This window comes from Dendrobium catenatum, unplaced genomic scaffold (genome assembly GCF_001605985.2).
Source record: "Dendrobium catenatum unplaced genomic scaffold, ASM160598v2 fragScaff_scaffold_1593, whole genome shotgun sequence".
Lineage (NCBI taxonomy): Eukaryota > Viridiplantae > Streptophyta > Magnoliopsida > Asparagales > Orchidaceae > Dendrobium > Dendrobium catenatum.
Genome location: NW_021320055.1, coordinates 153,259 through 172,040, shown reverse-complemented (window position 1 = coordinate 172,040; position 18,782 = coordinate 153,259). Strand labels below are relative to the sequence as shown.

Sequence of the window (18,782 nt, the reverse complement as noted above, 5' to 3'; positions counted from 1 at the left end):
TACCTTGCTACGAGTTGGTTTTCGGTCTCCCGACTGCGTATACGTTGAGAGGACGGGCATACTAGAAGGACCGGCCTTGGGAAAGCATAAATATTAATATGTAAATTTAACCATCAAGCAAAGGGAATTTGACCATCCACCTTTTTTTTTATTTTTTTATGTTAACGCCACCCTCCTATATGTATATTTAGATATATTTTAAAATGTGTTATCCTCTACAATTAATATATTTTTATTAAAATCTCATTAAAAAAATTACATAAGTTTTAGTTAAAATCTTTATTTTTTATTTGAAACTTTATTTCAAAGTATATCAAGTAAATTTTAGCTGAAATGGTATTAAAATGATTGAATTTAAAACTCACTTAAATTAGTTGAAATGAAAATATTTTAAAAAATCTCGAGTAAATTTTAGCCCTTGACCCAAACGGCCTGCTTCATTTTCCCCTTTGCTTATCTCTCACGACTTGCGACTCACGACTTTGAGTACGACTTTCATTTATCTTTCGCTCCTCTCTCACTCCCAAACGGAGACCGCCCGTGACAGATATTTATGTCTTCTATAAGCTCTAAGAGTCATGTTATTTGCCTTTTTAATTTTGATCTTACATCTCCTCTGACTCTAGTAATAAGACGACAAATAGAACTATTTTTAATTTAGGCCCCCCTGAATAAAATTTCTGGCTCCGCCACTGCTTGTGATGCACATAACAATCTCACCTACCAGTAATATTGGGGGATGTTACACTGAACACAATTCACTTACATACAACAGCTGGTGACTTCTGAATGTCTACTACTTGTCCACAAGCAATGATAATGGAGTTTGCACGCACGACAATACATCTGCACGAAATAACAAGTGGCCCGTAGCACAACACTGTGTAATTTAAAAAAAGAAAATTACTATTAAATACATCTACATAGATGTGTACTTCAGTATTTTTTTTGAGTTGTAGACACCTTTAAAACAATCAAATTGCTATAAAGCACCTATTCAGATGTGTGCGTATGTCAAATATAATTGTAAGTGACTGCACACAGTCATGTGCAAATATAAAATAGAAAACAAATCTTTACAAGACATTCACATAGGCTTTACATAACCCAAATAAAATAACTCCATAAAGTTGTCCATACCTATAATGATATAATTAAAACAGAAAAGAATTGCAAGAAAACATATGCAAGTCATCTATTCTTATTACTTGTTTCAGAACATTTGTCCATCTTTCATCTATTGTTTGTTCTCCTACTGGCATAATTACGCCTTTTATCTACAACTAATAATTTAACAAACAAGAGGATTGGGCTTCATAGTGTTATTAGATGAGACATTTATCATTCATGTTAGGAATCATTGGAGACAAAAAAATAATTCATCGCCTCCGAAAGATATATCAAATCATCAAGAAGAATTATCTGAAATGTACCTGAATCTATTGAAATTCAGAATCAAGGTTTTCGATCTTCCACGTTTGAAGCAACGTTCTCTAAAAGAGCAAGAGACCCCTTATTTTCACTCGAGATGGAAAATGAGGGAAATGAGAACTTCACCACTTATATTAGGTACCACAACCCTTTTATAGTTTAAGTGTTCATATTTTTTTTCAGCTTATCATTAAAATAAAATAAATATTCAGCCTCTACACAAATTAATTAACTTCATACAAATTTAATTGAGATGCAACATAAGTCAACTAATAATTTAATTATTAAATAGATCACATATTTATTTGACTCAATTTTAGATAGCTTATAATATATAAAACTTTATTTATATGTATAAGTATATGATCCCACATATAAAAATTTACCAACAATTCAATCTACATTGAGAAACAGATTAATTATATGCGAGTTTAAGTGCTCAACGGTCAAAAGCATATAAATAAATAAAACAACTTATATAGTTTAATTTAACACTTAAACCAACTATCAAATGTCAAGATGAATTCATTGTATTAACCAAAACACCAAATCAGATTGTGGCTGGCAGACTTGTCTTCTGCTACAAGAATATAGATGCATTAATCAACCTAAAACTGATGGATTCGCGACATGGCCAAAGAACAAAATAGCACCTGTTACATCTTCTCGAAGAACAAACATGAAAGGATGATCAGCAACAAAGCTCACCGGCTTAATGTTACACACAAACCTCATCGTTACCGCTGTTGCAGCTTCTGCTACCGTACCCTCTTCATCCACCTCAATAGCAGCTTTATGGCGAATACTTGATACATAAAGCCTTGCTGATTCCAAGCACATTCCACTCAAATCTGCAGCTGGCCAACTAAAAAGGCTTTTCAGGCCAAGATTTGATAGTACATCAGTAGTTTCACAGCTGAAAGAGATCTTAAACTTCGGAACCATGAAGGGTTGAACTTTAACTCTTCTGCAAGGAACGTGTCTGTTGATGAAATTTGGATCATAAACGGCTCTGTTGATAAGATCTTCAAGTCCGTTTATCTCGTCTGGAAGAAAAAGCAGCAGGGAAAAGCTTCTGTTTCCTTGGTTGTTCTCTTGTTGCTTATATGGCAGTTTGAGGACTTTGAATCCATGATAAGATGAGATGAATTGATCTTTTCTGCTGCTCATGAAGGGTACTTGTATGGTGCTACCATCTAAGAGATAAAAATAGTTACTTCGGGTCATGTAGGGATCAAATTTCTCTTGCCACTTTCCTTTGAAGTGGAGGGCATTAGCGAGGATTAACCTGGTTTCGTTGTCAACTGTGCCATCAGGAATAAGATTTTTTATGATCCCATTGGTCTTTTGTTCAATCCAATCGTTTATTTTCTTTTGTTCGAGCGGAGCCTTGTACATCATGAAAACAGAAATCAATTGAATGATCCACTTTAAAACATGGGATTTACTGAACTTTATGAGGAAAAAAAAAGAAAGGAATAACACTGCAAATACATGAACATTTTTAAGGTAAAGGAGTAATTTAAAGAAGCTCAAGTCATCCGAACAATGCAAATAGATGAAACATTTGACGGCTTTAGCATTATTTTCATAACAATGCTGAAATATTTTGGCCGAAATACTGAAAAATAAAAATTTCTTTATGTTTTTACATGCGACGCCATTCAAATTTAATTTGAGTCAAAATTCCTCAACACTACAACAGCACTCTTAAATTGAACACACAGCTGCTCAATTAGAATAGTTATTGTATCATATTTAAATCAATCAAAATAATATATGGAGTTATAACTTTTATATGACATTTCACTTATAAATATTTTTTAATTAAAAATTATATTTTACGTTTAAATTAAAGCCTTTCAAGCAATATCAAACATCTTGAACTTTTAGGTTTGTATAAGGTTTTGTTTGAGATAGCTTTCTTACTGTTTCTTAAAGCAGATTTCTAGTACAACAAATAAAATTTTTATACTGTAAAGTTGCTTTAAGAAGCAATAAGAAAGCCGTTCCAAACGAAGCCTAAAACTTCTTTTGGAGTATAGAAAAATTAGAGCCAAATGAGATATCCGTAGATGGCGTCGTAGCCTTACAATAAAACCCATGACAATAGAGAAGAAGACCACAACAAGAAAATAACAGAAACTGTGTTTACTGAATCATATTCTAGCTACTTCCTCTCTTCTTCTTCCAGCATAGATTTATATCTTTTTCGTTGTTACAATATTAAGCTACTACATTATAAAATTTCCATAATACTAAAACAGCTAAAAAGAAGATAAACGTTGCAGATGAGAAAGTGGATGGAATGGCATCTGCTCTCCTTATATATGCACCGCATTAGTAGTTATGCGGTAGAAGCAACAAGAGGCAAATTTCTGATTTAGGCTTAGTTTGGGACGTCTTTTTTACTATTTCTTAAAATGAAATTTTAGTACAAAATTTTTTCATTTTTTACTAAAACTCCATTTTAAGAAACAATAAAAAAACTGTCCCAAACGAAGCCTTAACTTCAAGAATTCATTTGGAAGTTGCTTAAAGTTTAAAACTAATAAATGTATTATATCCATCATTGATTTATATGATAAACAGTGCCCGGTAATTTTAAACCTTAACAAATCTATACAAAACCCAAGCCTTGATTTCATTTGAACAACTTTAAATGTACTAACAATCTAAAATCAATCATTGAGCATAATTTTCATAACTATAAAAAAGCACTGGGATATCCTAAAGGATTTTATATCGAGATTAGTGCATTTTATAGATACTAAATATGGCATTAATCTCAGCGCAAATCTAAGAGCATCTAGGCTCATCCTAAATGGAAATTAATCAGGATATCCTCATATATTTTTTCCCTCTAACCTTACATGACTCGATATTGTAAGGAAATGTTTCAAAATTAAATGAATAAATTGCCTCCTAATAGGCCTTGATTATACAATCAGTATTTAATTGTCTGCCATTTTCATAAGAATATGCCAAATATAAAATCATCATTAAACTCAATTAATTCCAATTTTTGTGAGTTAGAATGATTGTCATTCTCAACATTCATGCTTATAAGACTCAATTCTTAAATAAATTAGCTTTAATTATCATGCATTTACATGGAAACTATTTGCATCATGACTTTCAAAATGCTTGGAAGGGCTTAGCTTACAATCCATTGAAGGCAAGATTATAAGGCCAATGCGCTAGGCTTTTCTAGCATTATGTGAGGTTTCAAGTTATAAATCTCTCGCATTCAATTACATTAGATTTAGGTTCCAGGTACTACCCAGCAATATTCCTTACCGTAAATATAAGATTCAAGGCTAATATCTTAAGTTTTAACATCATACTTCCTTTTTTCTAGAACTTTCTAGTATTATCTTGATAAAATATAAGCCCCAAAATATAAATAAATTCATCAACTTAAATACAAATTAAATCATTAAAAAACTAAAGCATAATCTAGAATAAATTTGAGAACTTCTGAGTCTCTTAATTCCAATGTTCCACTGTCAATCCAAGTTTCAATCATATAGTGGATCAACATGAAAGTTGATTTGCCCACCCTAGAAGTCTTTGTAACACCATAAAGTTGACATCTTCTCATCATTAATGAAGGGAAGCTGGAAGTTCTGAAGACGTTGAACCAAAGTCTATTTAGCCTTTCTACTCCAACAATCAGCAATATCATTGGTTCTTTTGCTATTGTGCTTTTTCGAGTCGCCACTACTTTATAAATAGCAATTCAAGTACGCTGACTAGTTGCAAACTTCTTTACATTTTTGGGAGCACTAGGCTTAGTATTTTCTTTCTAACTAGATATTTTCTCAGTAATAGAAACAGTGAAACGCTTAGCAAATATAACAAAAGTTGATGGAACTGGTGGGTCAGCAAGAGAGACTTCATCATAGATCATAGCCACTTCAGTGAAAATCATCCATAGCACATCATCCCTTTTTATTTCTTCTTCAATAAGGGTTCCTCCTCAGAAGGGACGCTCACATCATTATCAAGCTCATAAAAAAACAAGACAACTTGGGATCTTCAGAGGTGACATCAACCACTTTATAATTATTTTGCAAGCATCATTTCACCGATAATATAGAGGAACAAATTTGTAAAAAATTCTAAAAATATAATACACATAAGAAACAGCTAAAATATTTCCCTCTAAAGGCCATCTTCATCATCGACTTAATTCTACATAAGAGAATATAACTCTCTATTCTTCCTATTCATAAATATTTCATACTCATCCACCAAAGAAAAAAATAATGCAAGTTTATTTTTAATAATTACTCAGCCATGTCTTGATTAGTCATCCCTTGGCTCACTTGATATAAAAGTATTTTAACTTCCAATCGTTTGCTTTATTCCCAAGGTCAAATATTCTAACATGTTTGGAAGAAAATAAAACACATCTATCTTTGAAGTCCTTGATAGAGAACATATATGATAAGAAAAAAATTTTCTGCTTACCTCTTTGTTCATAAATGAAGTTGATGAAAGTGAAGACGCTTATAAAAGAATTTGACATTATTAAAGCAAGTATAATGCCATAGAAATTTTGTTATTTCAGCGAGTTAAGTTTCTTAGGTCTAATGCTCCTAATCAAGATTGAAAATTGTGCAATTGGGCACTGAGATATTTTTCATCTATGAGGCAAGGCGTAAGCCTCAAAATAAAAAGAATATTGTGTATAGTGAAAATAAATGTTAAAAATGATTTTTTATATGATAATCAAACTATATGTTAAAGAATCATATATTAATTTTTTACTGAACTATCAAATAACAAATTACCATACATAAGAAACAACAAATTGCACAAGACGTAAAGTAGCAAGTGATAAATTGCATGAAATATAATTAAAATCCAAATAATGCAAGAGCAAAATAATATAAAATATAGGAATTGCAGAAAAATATCATATAATATTAAATTCAACTCTAAATTTCTTCCTTTTCAGTATCGTACTGATCCATATTTAATTACTAAACAGAGCTGAAATAGTTGGCAACAACAAAAAAATCATCACTAAGGAGGTCTTTATTTGAATCATCATCATAACAAATTGGTATCTCCTCTGCCTCATCCTGTGAAGTCCAATGCCTTTAAATTTGCTTCTCATTCATTTATTTCAATTATTTTCCTCTTTCATAAATGTTTGTCATCAACATAAAGATGAGATTAATACTCTAAAAATTTTAGAGGAGGAGGTGGTGGTAGTGTGCGGCTTTCAAGTGATTCCCGGCTGCTGCTATAACGGTGGAGGTTGCGGCAAAGGCGGCGGGTTGGAGGTTGAGGCAATCGAGAGGAAGTTGTTGCAGCTCAGGGGCGTATAAAGACGTGATTTGTTTGGGACTTGACAAGGCAGCTGTAGGGAAGCGATCATGTGACTCATGTCAAAAGCGGCCATTCAACAAGACAGCAGCAGTGTGCATGGGTGTGGGCTCCGAAAATTCGGACCTGGCCTCCCCCGCTACTTTTTCTTCGGGGGAGTTTTAACAGAATTAAGTTCCGGTGTAAATTTTGGAAGGCAGATGGGTTTGCAGATAAAACACTACCCAGAGATTTTACCCCATTTTTTCGAGGACTTTATGATCTGAGTTCTGGTTTCCTATAAGCGCAAGACCCTATAATTAATTACCCCTCCCGATAATGAGAGAGAAATTTTGATTAAGGCAAGTCGTCAATCAGATACATAGAAATACGTGTTATCTGGAATATAGCAGCAGCAACAGGCTTGGGAATTGGAGAGTTTGTAGGTTTGATATTTAAAATTAGAAATTTCCACCATCTTGCACTTAAAGCGGATGGTGGGGGGATGGATGATGGACCTGGTCAAAATTTCATGGTTCCGTCGTCCTGGGCCATCGTGGTCCCTGGTCTACTTAGTTAGAGGAGGTAGTCGACCCAACCTGACAGAAGGAACCTTGTCGGCAGTCATGAGTTGCTTCGTCCAAGGGGACCATATAGACCTGTGGTGGATGTTTGTCTAAGGGGATAAATTTGAATCCACCTTAGCTAACATACTACTTTTTACCCTATCGATTATATCATATTGATTCATATCTCAAGGATTTGATGCCACTAAGGAACGTGTTGGCTCTGGCCATAACCGTTATCTAGTGATGCCATTTGGCTGCAAAATCACTCGGTTCAAAGGGCCCGGGTCATAATCGTTTATCCTATGATGCCATTTGATGGAAAAATCGCTAGCCAGAGGACACGTACAACGTTCTTACTGGCATGAGACTATTTGAGAATAGATCCTAATGATATTTTCGACTAGGCATTTGTCCTATGTGAGTTAAAGTTAATTTTAAATTTGTCCGCCTCAGCAAACTGTTGCGGAGGATGATGAATTTTGCTTTAAGTGTTTTATGATTGGATTTCAATTTTAAATATTTTTGGATTTTGATATTTTTGTGGAGTTTAGACTTTATGAGTATTTGAGAAGTATTTGAAAATATTTGAAATTGATCCCTCCAGATGAGATCTATATTCAACATGGCTATCATCAGGGTGACTTTGAGGTCACTTAAAAATATTTGAATTTTGGTGGAAGTTTGAGGGCATTTGAATATTCGGAATTAACTCCTCCGGTTGAGATCTACATTCAACATGGCCATCATCAGAATAATTTTGGCGTCATTGCTCTTTGTTGACCAAACCTTGTCGACTCTATCTACTTATCGATAGAGCATTATGTTTCGTTGCTAGCTTTATGATTTTATTAATGAATTTTCTTTGTTGGAGGCCTTGAAGGTCTTATATGAACGTATAAAATATATATTTCAGCCGACACCCTGATAGTATTTATGTTTGATTATTTGAGCCGTGTCGACTCCTATCTATCCATATAGAAGGATCGGGATCGAACTACATTCATTTATGAACCCGTGCAGCATCCCTGGATGTCACGTGTATACCAATAACATGCTCGCGGGGGCCCATGCAGGTGTTTGAGGGCTTTTTATAATTATTTGTTGAACCTTTTCAACTCATATTTACTTGCTTAGGAGGATCGCATTCAAATTTATTAACCCGCGCAGCATCCCTAGACGTCATATGTGTACTCATAACACACTCCTCGGGGCTCATGAGGGTGTTTGGGGGTATTTTATAATTATTTGTTGAACCATGTCAACTCCTATTTACCTGCTTAGGAGAATTGGGTTCAAATTTATTGACTTGCGCAGGATCCTTAGAAGTCACGTGTGTGCCCATAACATGCACATCAGGGCCCATGCGGGTGTTTGGGGGCATTTTATAATTATTTATTGAACCTTTTCAACTCCTATTTACCTGCTTAGGATGATATGATTTAAATTTATTGACTAGCGCAGCATCCCTAGACGCCACGTGTACTTATAACATGTTTGTCTGGGTCCATATGGGTCTTGTGATTGCACTTATCCCTATTGTGTACCTATGTGTAGACAAATTACAGTGCATGTGCCGGGGCATTTTGAAAATATTTAACATTTGTCAGTTGTGGGCAACTGATACTTGAATGGAATATTCAATTTGAAAGGTCGTAAACGACTTCTGTCTGCCTGCAAGAGTGCTACAGATCTGGTGGCCTGTTATAGCATATATTGACATTCACTTGAACACATCTAGATGTGTCACATCGTCTTTTTCACTGCATGTGAGATCCTTTAAGTTGCACTGACATTTTGAATGTCGAATGGGTATCCTGAAGTGTTGTTACACCTTTTCGCTTGATTTGTTTTCCTCGGAGTTGAATTGTGGAAACATTATAGTGTCTTTGCTCTAACGACTGGTAAGTAGCTTGGGTATGCTACAGACATATTGACTTTATCTGCATAGGGTTCAGTGTATTTACTTGGTGCTAAATGATGTTTGACTACAAGGATATTGTGATATCCTTTACCTGTTGCGACGATCTTTCTATAATTGTTCACAAATAACGACATAGGTGCATGTCTGCATTTGCCTTCCTCATTTGCAAAGGTTTGGTATGTTTGTAGGTGGTCGAATATCATCAAATCGATGCATTGATCCACCAGTCAATTGCCATTAGTGACAATCAAATTCTCCTTCATGATGGCTTCTTTTATTTTCTTATAGGCATGATGTGCTTTTCATATACATATTGGTTGCATATTTTCTGTTGTCACCTCCAAATAACACTTTACATGCAGTACAATTTTTATTGCATCGACAATCGGTTCATGACATGAATGACAGTGTTGGTGCTATTGTTGATTAAGGGTTAGAGATTTGCATATGATATAGCCTTTACGAACTAGCTATAACATTCATTAAAGGTCTTGCACGATGACTTGCATGAGGTTTAAATTATTCAAACTTTTCTTAATTAGCATTTCACATTCAAAATGAAATGACAATTCCACTAGCATTTTGGTTATCATTCTACTCAAATTCTTTATATTCATTCGAGCTCTTTTATATTTGTTCAATTTCATTTAATGTCCAGTTCAAGCACTTTGGGTTCAAATTCTTTTACATCAAGTTCTCTATGGTCCAACCCAAGTCTTTGTTTGAGTTCAAATGTCCAAGTAGTTGTTCATCTCGTTTGATGTTCAAATGCAAGTTCAAGTAAGTGTTCAATTTGAATTAAAGTCCTTTGCACTTGCAAAAATTTGAGCTCGAGTTCTCTTGCACATAACTCAAGTTTAGGTCATTCAATGTTATTCATTATTTCCAATTCAAGTTCAAGTTCAAATAAGGTCCCGTACGTTTAATCAAGTTCAAATCAGGTCCTCAGTATTTGCTGAAAAATCCGGCAACCTCCCGGCATCTCCCCTGTTTAGGGGAAAATTATAGGAGTCTGGGCCTTCCCACCACACTAATAAAAGCGTGTATGGTAGGTGTCCTTAGACACCGCGGCCGTGTCTTCATTCACACCACGCTAATAAAAACGTGCATGGGGTCTTTCGAGGGGACCAGTTTGAAAATACAGTTATTTTCCCGCGTATGAGTACTTACAAGTAACCCCATCTCGCCATAGGCGTCGCTCCGGGTTCTCATCCCACCACGCGCAATAAAGGCATGTATATGCAGTTTTTTGGTGCACCGCGAATGCCAAAATGAGACTTTTGGATCACCCACTTCGCTGTTAGCAGTGTGACACACTTCCTCCCATCATGCTAACAAAAGTGTATATAGGTGAGTGTTTTGTCGCGCTGCAAGCTTCCAGGTGTGCTCTCAAGTTTTAAGGTTTAGAGGGGTTATACCTTAGAGACCGGCGATGTGGTGTTGGTAGCACAATAATTAAGGCAAGACAAGCATTTCATTTTCTTCTTCTTTTTAAATCAATTATAATTAAATTAATTAATTACAATTAATTATGATTAATAATAATTAATTATAGTTAGATTTAACTAATTATAATTAACATTTATTAATTAATAATTAATTATAATTAAGAATAATTAATCATAACTAAACTTAATTTAATTATGATCAAATTATGATTAATAATAACTAATAATACTTAAAAAAATTAATTAAAAAATTAAATATATTTATATTTAAGTAATTATAATTAATTTATGATTAATTAATAATTAATGATAATTAAAAATAATTACTTAGCATTTTTTTGTTCAATGGTGAGAACAGTACAGGTAAGAAGAGAATTAAGGATAGAGTGAGAGAGAAGAGAGATCTATAATTATTTCTCTCAATTTTTATAGTGAATTTCTTGGGGTGGTATGACTCCATGGTTTTTTTCCTATTTTGGACTTTTCCACATTAAGTCCTATTGTCTTTTATTTCTCTTATGTGCTCAATCTTAACATGTGTCATGACATATGGTGCACTCTTGATCATAGTTTGCAAGCAACCAATCGTTCTCGAATTATGTAGTTGAAAAATGAACTTAACCATCTTCAAATGAAGGTACCGCTATGGTTCAATATCTCTCTACCATTAAACAAAAATTTGATGCTATTACAGCTACTAGAGCATCTTTAGACCCTGAAGATATCATATTATACACTCTAAATAGGCTACCTTCTTCCTATAATGCTTTTAAAATTGTAATCCGGACAAAACTTCATCCTATTAGCTTAGATGATTTGTATTCTTTACAATGTAGTGAGGAATTAAATAAAGCTGTTGAACAAGCTCGAGATAAGTCTTTTGATTCCTCATCTGACTCTACGTTTTCTCTTGCGGCATACAGAGGTCGTGATCGTGGCATCTTTCAATCGTCTACTTGTGGTGCTCGTGGACGCTCTTTTCCTTTCTTCAGTGGTGGGCTTCCACCAGTGGTAATCGCCTCTCCTCAGCGTATCTCAAATGCAAGATTTGTGGCAAGTCCGGTCATACAGCTCTCAAATGCTGGCATCGAACTGATCTTACGTATTAGGCCAGTCTGCAAGCCAACCTAACTCAGGAAAATACTTTTAATGCAGACTGGTTTCTGGATTCAGGTGCATCCAATCATTTAACTTCAAACATGTCTCAGCTGAGGCTTCCTTAGTCCTATACCAATGATTCTCAAGTACAAGTGGGTATTGATTACAAGCTTCCCATAGCTCATTCCGGTCAAGGTCTTCTTCCCACTCATTCTTGTATGCTTCATTTACCTCATCTTTTCATGTTCCACAACTTACTCACAACCTCCTTTTTGTTTCTCATTTGGTTGCTGACAACCCTTATTCTATTAATGCTCATGGTTTCATTATTAAGGACAACAGGATTCTGTTACAGGTTCCAAGCCTCCACGGCCTACATCCTATTAAGCCAGGCTGCTCAGTCATCACTTCACTCGCCCATTGCATTATTCACATCTTGCTCTACTCCAAGTATATGACATCAACGCTTGGGTCATCCGTCCACTGCCACTCAACGCCTCCTGTCAACACATCTTCAATTGTGCCTGCCTCCTGCCACCTCATCTCACTACTCTACTTGTGATAGTGCCAAAAGTCGTCGTTTACCTTTTTCCCTTGTCCTCTACTATTTCCTCTCAATGTCTTAGACTTAATTCACACTGATATATAGGAACCTGCCCCTGTGTTATCTCATCAATGTTATAAATACTATTTACTGTTTGTTGACAATTATTCTAGGTTTTGTTGGGTTTATCCTATGAAATGTAAATCTGAGACATTTATGAAGTTTCTCAATTTTAAAGCTCTTGTTGAAAAACAATCCAAAAAACCTATCAAATCTTTACAATTGGATGGTGGTGGCAAATTTGTTAATTATGCTTTTCAGACAAAGCTCACTCATTTCGGTACCATTCATCGCTTTAGTTTCCCATATACCCTTGAGCAAAATGGCATAGCAAAACATAAAAATCGTCATCTTCTCAAAACTCTCTGTGCTCTCTTATTTACTGCAAATATTCCTCGTCGCTTCTAGGTTAAAACACTTTTAACTGTTGCTTATCTTATTAACTGACTACCCTCTTCGGCTCTCAATAATATTTCACCTTATCAACATTTGTTTCAGCACCCACCTGACTATCAACATCGTAAAGTTTTTGGTTGTCTGTGTTACCCATGATTTCCCTCCAAATTACACACCAAATTTGATCCTCGGTCTTCCCCTTGTGTTTTTCTTGGCTACGCTCCAAACTTCAAAGGATATAAAAGTTTGGAACCCAGCACTGGTCGTATTTATATCTAGACATGTTAAATTCCATGAAAACATATGCTCATTTCTCTCATCTCCTCAAAGGGCTCATACAACATTTTCATCCATCAATATACATCCTCTTACTCTTGTACCCGCTAGTCTACTCCACCTCATCATCTACCTCTTCTTCAACTTCTAATAATTCTCAGTTTCCAACCCATATAACTAAAACAACTTCTCTTCCTTCACCTCTACATACATTTACAAATGTTACTTTTCAGCCGTCTAACCCTCCTATCACCTTGCCTACAACTATTCCTTCTCATCCATTGATCACATGATCTTAAACAGGTCATCTAAAATCTAAAGCTATTTTTAATTTGCAACATCAACCTGTTCCCCAAACCCCAGCTTGTTTCTCTCAAGCAAATAAGCACCTGGTCTGGTGCTGATGGGGACATCAGAGCTTGGAAGGTTTATCACTGTAGAGGCTGGAGATCTACGGTCTTGATTGAGTCTTTATATTTTTAGTTTTCATGTGTTGTATGAGATTTATATGGTGTCATTTATTTTATTGTAGTTTTACTCTCACTGAGGGAGATTTTGTGTTGTTTGGCCAAAGGCCTTCTTGTCTTTTGTTCCTTTCATATTTTTGGTGCCTATATATATGGCCTATTGTTCTCTTGTATGGACGATAAATATTTTGATATAAATTTATGGTTATATATTTCATCTTTTCTTGATGAGTTGAGTTTGTGTGTGAAGTCCTTTAGAGAAAGGCAAATAAATACCCAAAAGCGTGTGAGCTCTTGGTTGGTATCATCTTCCCTCTCTATCTCTTTCTTCTCCTTCCCTAGCCGCCCAAACAACCTCCCACAGCAGCAGCAACCTGCTGCCCTCAACCAAACCCCCCCCTCCTCTCTAACCTCCTCCACCTTCTCCCCAACACCCTTGACCCTTGGGCTGTCACGACCCGACCCGAGACGGATCCCGCCCGCACCGGGCCGCGACCAGCTTAACGAACAGACAGACCAGGATCTGGCTTTGGAATTTTCTTCGGAACTGATTCTTCCAAATATTTCAACTCAAAACAGACAAACACAGAGCTACTATGAAACATCAAATGCAGCGGAACAAATCATCTATATTTTTCTTTTCCTCAAAACTATCATCTACAAATACAGTACATGGCTGACAGAGAAAACAAAGAAGAAAAGCCATGACTGTACAAAAATCAAAAAGTACAAAATACCTATAACTGATCTGATCAAACTCTGAACTCTAGTCCAAGACCTCCTTCCCTTTCCCAGAGCCTGAAAAACACACGCGGAAAACGAGGGTGAGCTCAACAGCTCAGCAAAGCAACAAACCTCCAATCAAAACTTCCAGAATCCAAAACCAAACACTTCAAACCAAATCCGTACAGAAACCAGAACAGAATCAGACAGGTATCAAAATCGTGCAGATCAGAACAAAACAGATCAAATCAGAACAGATATGAACATATATCAAATCAGAACAGATACGGAACAGATCAAACAGAACTGTACGAAAACAGAAGTCATATCAAATCAGATATTACAAATACGGACGAAATTAGTTAACAAAAATGAAATCCGGATAGAAAAGTCGTTCAAATTGCACCGTTCTGAAAATTGAGAAAGGCGGAATGTGCCTTACCTTGCGTACAACACTTTACTGAACTGTCACGACGGACAAAAACGGCCCGTCGTCGCCCGAAAATCAACTTTTCCACAAATCTCCTCGAGCTTCTCTCTCCTCGGCTGATTTTAGATATTTATTTTGATTTTCTCTCTCTTCAAAATGACCTGATTTCAGCTTTAAAATACTCAGATCGTCCTGGCCGATCGCACGATCGTCCAGACCAATTTCACATCGTCTTGGGACGATTTCGCAGGACGATTCAGGACGATAATTAATTTTCAAAAACCCCTTGCTCTCTGACTTGTGCCATCCACTGATCGTCCCGGGACGATGCCTCGATCGTCCTGGACGATCAGACCAAAAACCCATCGTCCTGGCCGATTCCATGGACGATCCTCAGGACGATAATTAATTCTGAAAAAGTCCTGCTCTCTGTCTTTTGCACTGAACTGATCGGCCTGGGACGATGCCCCTATCGGCCTGGCCGATCCTGGGAGAAAAATCACCTGGAGCAATCTGGGCAATTTCTGGAGCAAATTTCAACGATCCTGGAGCAGAAACAAAACTTCACATGGGCTTCCCAATTCTGCATTTAATTCACATTAATTGAGCACTTATCTCAATTAGTTGTGACTTTTGGAGATCCACAACCACTTTAACTTTTCCCCTTCCCAAAGCAAGCTACATCAGCCCTTTATCTTCTCAAAGTAGCCAGCCCCACCTCTTTAACTCCCAAGCTGATTTTTTTCTTTCCCAAGCCAACTAATCTCCTTCCCAAGCAAGCCAGATCAGCCCTTTATCTTCCCAAAGCAGCCTGCCCCACCTCTTCACCTCCCAAAATGACTATTTTTCCTTTCCCAAGCCAACTAATCCCCTTCCCAAGCAAGGCACATAAACCCTTTATCTTTCCTAAGCAGCCAGCCCCAACCTCTTTACCTCTCAAGCTAACTTTTTTTCTTTTCAAGCCACTAAAATCAGCCAACTCATCTCTCCCCTCCTCCTCCCTATGCAGCCAGCCTAGTTTTCCCCTCCAAACCCCAAAATCGTGAACCTCTCCAAAGAAACCTAGCTTCTACTAATTCAACAAGGACATTGATTCAACAAAGAACAAGGGTTATAAGGGCAAAGCCAAGGAGGAACTAGCCATCATTTCATCAAGGACTCTATTCCTCCTATTCATGAGCTAAGTATCAAACCCTCCTCTTATTCTTCATCTAACTAAATATTGGTCTTCTTATTTCATCTATAGTAGCATCATTTCATATGTGTTGATTAATCCGTCAAGTTCTACTTAAATTTGAGCAAATAGAAACTCTATTGATTAATCCCTTAATTAAATGTTGGATTTGTGTCAATTCATGTTAGCTAGTCTAAATTGATTCACCTTTTGTTGTTGTTTAGCCTCTACTTGTTAGTTTCTTGCTATCACATGATCTAATTGTTCAAATTTTTTTATTGTTCTTAATGTTTTATGAAGTTTATTTTGTCGTCTTTGATGTTATCTTAGCATAAATCTCTATTTGCAAGACTTAGTTTATCTTGATGATATCTTACTAACTGGAAATGATAGACTTGTCATTGACCATTTGCTGTATAATTTATAAAACATATTTCTTATGCAAAATCTTGATCAAGTTCACCACTTCCTTGGTATTGAAGTACTTCAAACTGATAATGGACTGCTACTTACATAATCTTGGTACATTTCTGAGCTTCTAATTAAGGCTGGAATGCATGACTGCAAACCAGTTCAAACTCCTTTGTCACCTAAGCTAGCGCCAGCTGATGCAACTTCTGCTCTTATACTCAACCTAAACACTATAGGTAGCTTGCCGGATCTCTACTGTATTTAACCATAACTAGGCCAGATATTGCTTTTGCTGTGAATCAGCTTTGCCAACACAAGCAAAAGCCCTTACTAGTTCATTTTCAACTACTGAAACGTGTTTTTTTTAATCTTCCTTCGGCTCTAAGTTAGTTCGCATCAAAATCAATGAATCAAGTAAAATAGATCAAGATTTAGGGGCCGTTTGGTATGCGGATTTAGGCCGGATTTGAGGTGGATTTGAGGCGAAATCCAGCCAAACGGCCTAAAATGCAAAACCAAATCTCATGGAAAATGAAAGCTGTCGTAGATGAAAATTCCGCCTTTTCGTCATAAATCCCGGATTTCTGAAATCCTCTCATTCAGCGGATTTCCGAAATCCTCTGGCTCTATTGGCGCGGGAAGGAAAAAACTCCGCCCAAATATTTCAACCTCTTTAAATCCTGAATGGAATAGCCAAACAGTCACATAACATTTATCATGAAAGTTACCAAACAGTTTTCAGGATTTAAACCCCTCGGGATTTCTTAAATCTGGATTTGGAGGATTTACGAAATCCTACTTAATAAAATCCTAGATTCTACCAAAACAGCCCCTTAAAATTATAATAGTAATTTAAACTCAAAATAAATTGATTTAGAAAGGGAAGAAGTTGGTTTACCTCGTGTTTGAAGTCAGCGGACTCGGCAGCCGCATGATAGATGGATGCAGCGATCCCCATGAACGAGGAATTGACCGTCACAGAGCGATCAATCCACAGCCCGTTGACAAACGAGAGAAGCAGCTCACTGTCTCCTTCACGTACGGCTTCAACGAGGCGTGCAGAAGCAGAGTGTAGATGGTCTATGAAGGGCGGCGAGCCAAGAAAGGACAGAAGCTGCCGCAGCGTCTCCCCCTTTGCGCCGGCAGCCGTCAGGCTCAGAGCAGCGCGGATAGAGAGCGGTGAGAAGACGAAATTGGAGCCTTCATCCGCAGCCGGAATCCCTTTCAACCTAGCTATTTGAAGGCACGAGTCCATTTGTGTGTGAGTAGGTTCTTGGGCGATATACTCCGGAAGGAGACGATGATACTGTCGTTGGTGTTCAATTCCATGGTAGCGAAAAAAGGAGGGGATCTGGTGTTTAGAAGAATGAGAGAAATGCTGAAACAGATGGCTGCAAGGGGTCAAAGCTCTGCTCTTATACATGGTGGATTCCAAATCCTGCCAAACGCCAAAAAATCAAAGTTAAATTTCACGGTAAGTATAAACCCTGGATTTCCAAATTCAAACTTTTTTGCGGGTTTCGTAAATCCGACCGAAGAAGCGCGCGTTAGGGGAGAAATATCGTTACCTTGCCGGCGAACTCCTGGCACTTCCGATCCGACAGGAACAACGTCGTGGGAGGAGGCGGAGACGCTTCGACTCTTTCAGAACTCCACTTTCACGCGAAGCAAACAGCAACGAATAAATCCAGAAGAGGAAAAGCAAAACCGGCAATCGCAACGTTCGAAGCTCTAGCCAGCGCAAACCAGCGAAGCGGAAGAGGAAGCAGGAACCGAAGCGGGAAAGCCAACACACGTATGAGGATTTGATTAATTCTTAATTTCTTAATTAGGCATTAATGAGATTTGCCGGCTGTTGGTCGAGTGGTCGACCGAAGGCATTCCAGGCTTTCTGCCAGCCATCCTGCCCTGGAATCCTTTAATCTGCCCGATCAAAAAAAAGTTATAATTTAATTAGCATAATTAATATAATTTAAAATATAAATACTTAATTAGGTGATTAGTTGAGTAAATATTAATTTAATATTTAGTTTAAAAACCTCGTTTTAATTTATACTACTATTAAAAATTGCTTGAGTTAATTCCCAAACAAAATTCCACCTTTTATTTTAATTATTCAAATAGAATCATGGCCTTTGATTTTATTATATTATTATGATTAATTGATAATTTAAAAATAATTAATATATAATTACTTTTCATTTAAGCAAATAAATGAATAAATATTTTGGATTCCCTAATACTTTTTAGTCTTCCTTCATATTTATTAAATACCTCTTCGTATTCCCTCCTTCGTATACCCTATATTTTTTATTTGCCCTTTTTTGCGGTCTTAATTTGTATTCATTAAATATCCATTCATATTCTTTGTACTTCATATCTCTTACACTTCTTATTCCCTTTTATTGTAGTCTTAATTCATATTTATTAAATATCCCTTCATATTCATCTTTTGACACTACTATCGAAAAATTCTCTTGTTTTTCTTTCCAAGCAAAATCGTAGTCTTTCATTT

At 36.4% G+C, this 18,782-nt stretch overlaps 1 protein-coding gene across 1 annotated transcript; it reads right to left on the bottom strand.

Moving 5' to 3' along the window:
- Positions 1–1,846: 1,846 nt before the first annotated feature.
- LOC110104300 (serpin-ZXA) lies at positions 1,847–18,111 on the bottom strand. The gene is made up of 3 exons (XM_020833339.2): positions 17,836–18,111; positions 17,166–17,705; positions 1,847–2,820 (listed from the first exon to the last, which is right to left on the bottom strand). Exons 2-3 carry the CDS (start codon positions 17,688–17,690, stop codon positions 2,035–2,037), a joined length of 1,311 nt encoding a protein of 436 aa, XP_020688998.1. The 5' UTR covers positions 17,691–17,705; positions 17,836–18,111; the 3' UTR covers positions 1,847–2,034.
- Positions 18,112–18,782: the final 671 nt, after the last annotated feature.

Excerpts from the sequence above, each read along its gene's own strand:
- LOC110104300 (XM_020833339.2), bottom strand. The coding sequence starts at position 17,690 with ATGTATAAGAGCAGAGCTTTGACCCCTTGCAGCCATCTGTTTCAGCAT. Across the intron at positions 2,821-17,165 it reads CCGCTGACTTCAAACACGAG|GCTCCGCTCGAACAAAAGAA; the intron begins GTAAACCAACTT and ends ATGATGTACAAG.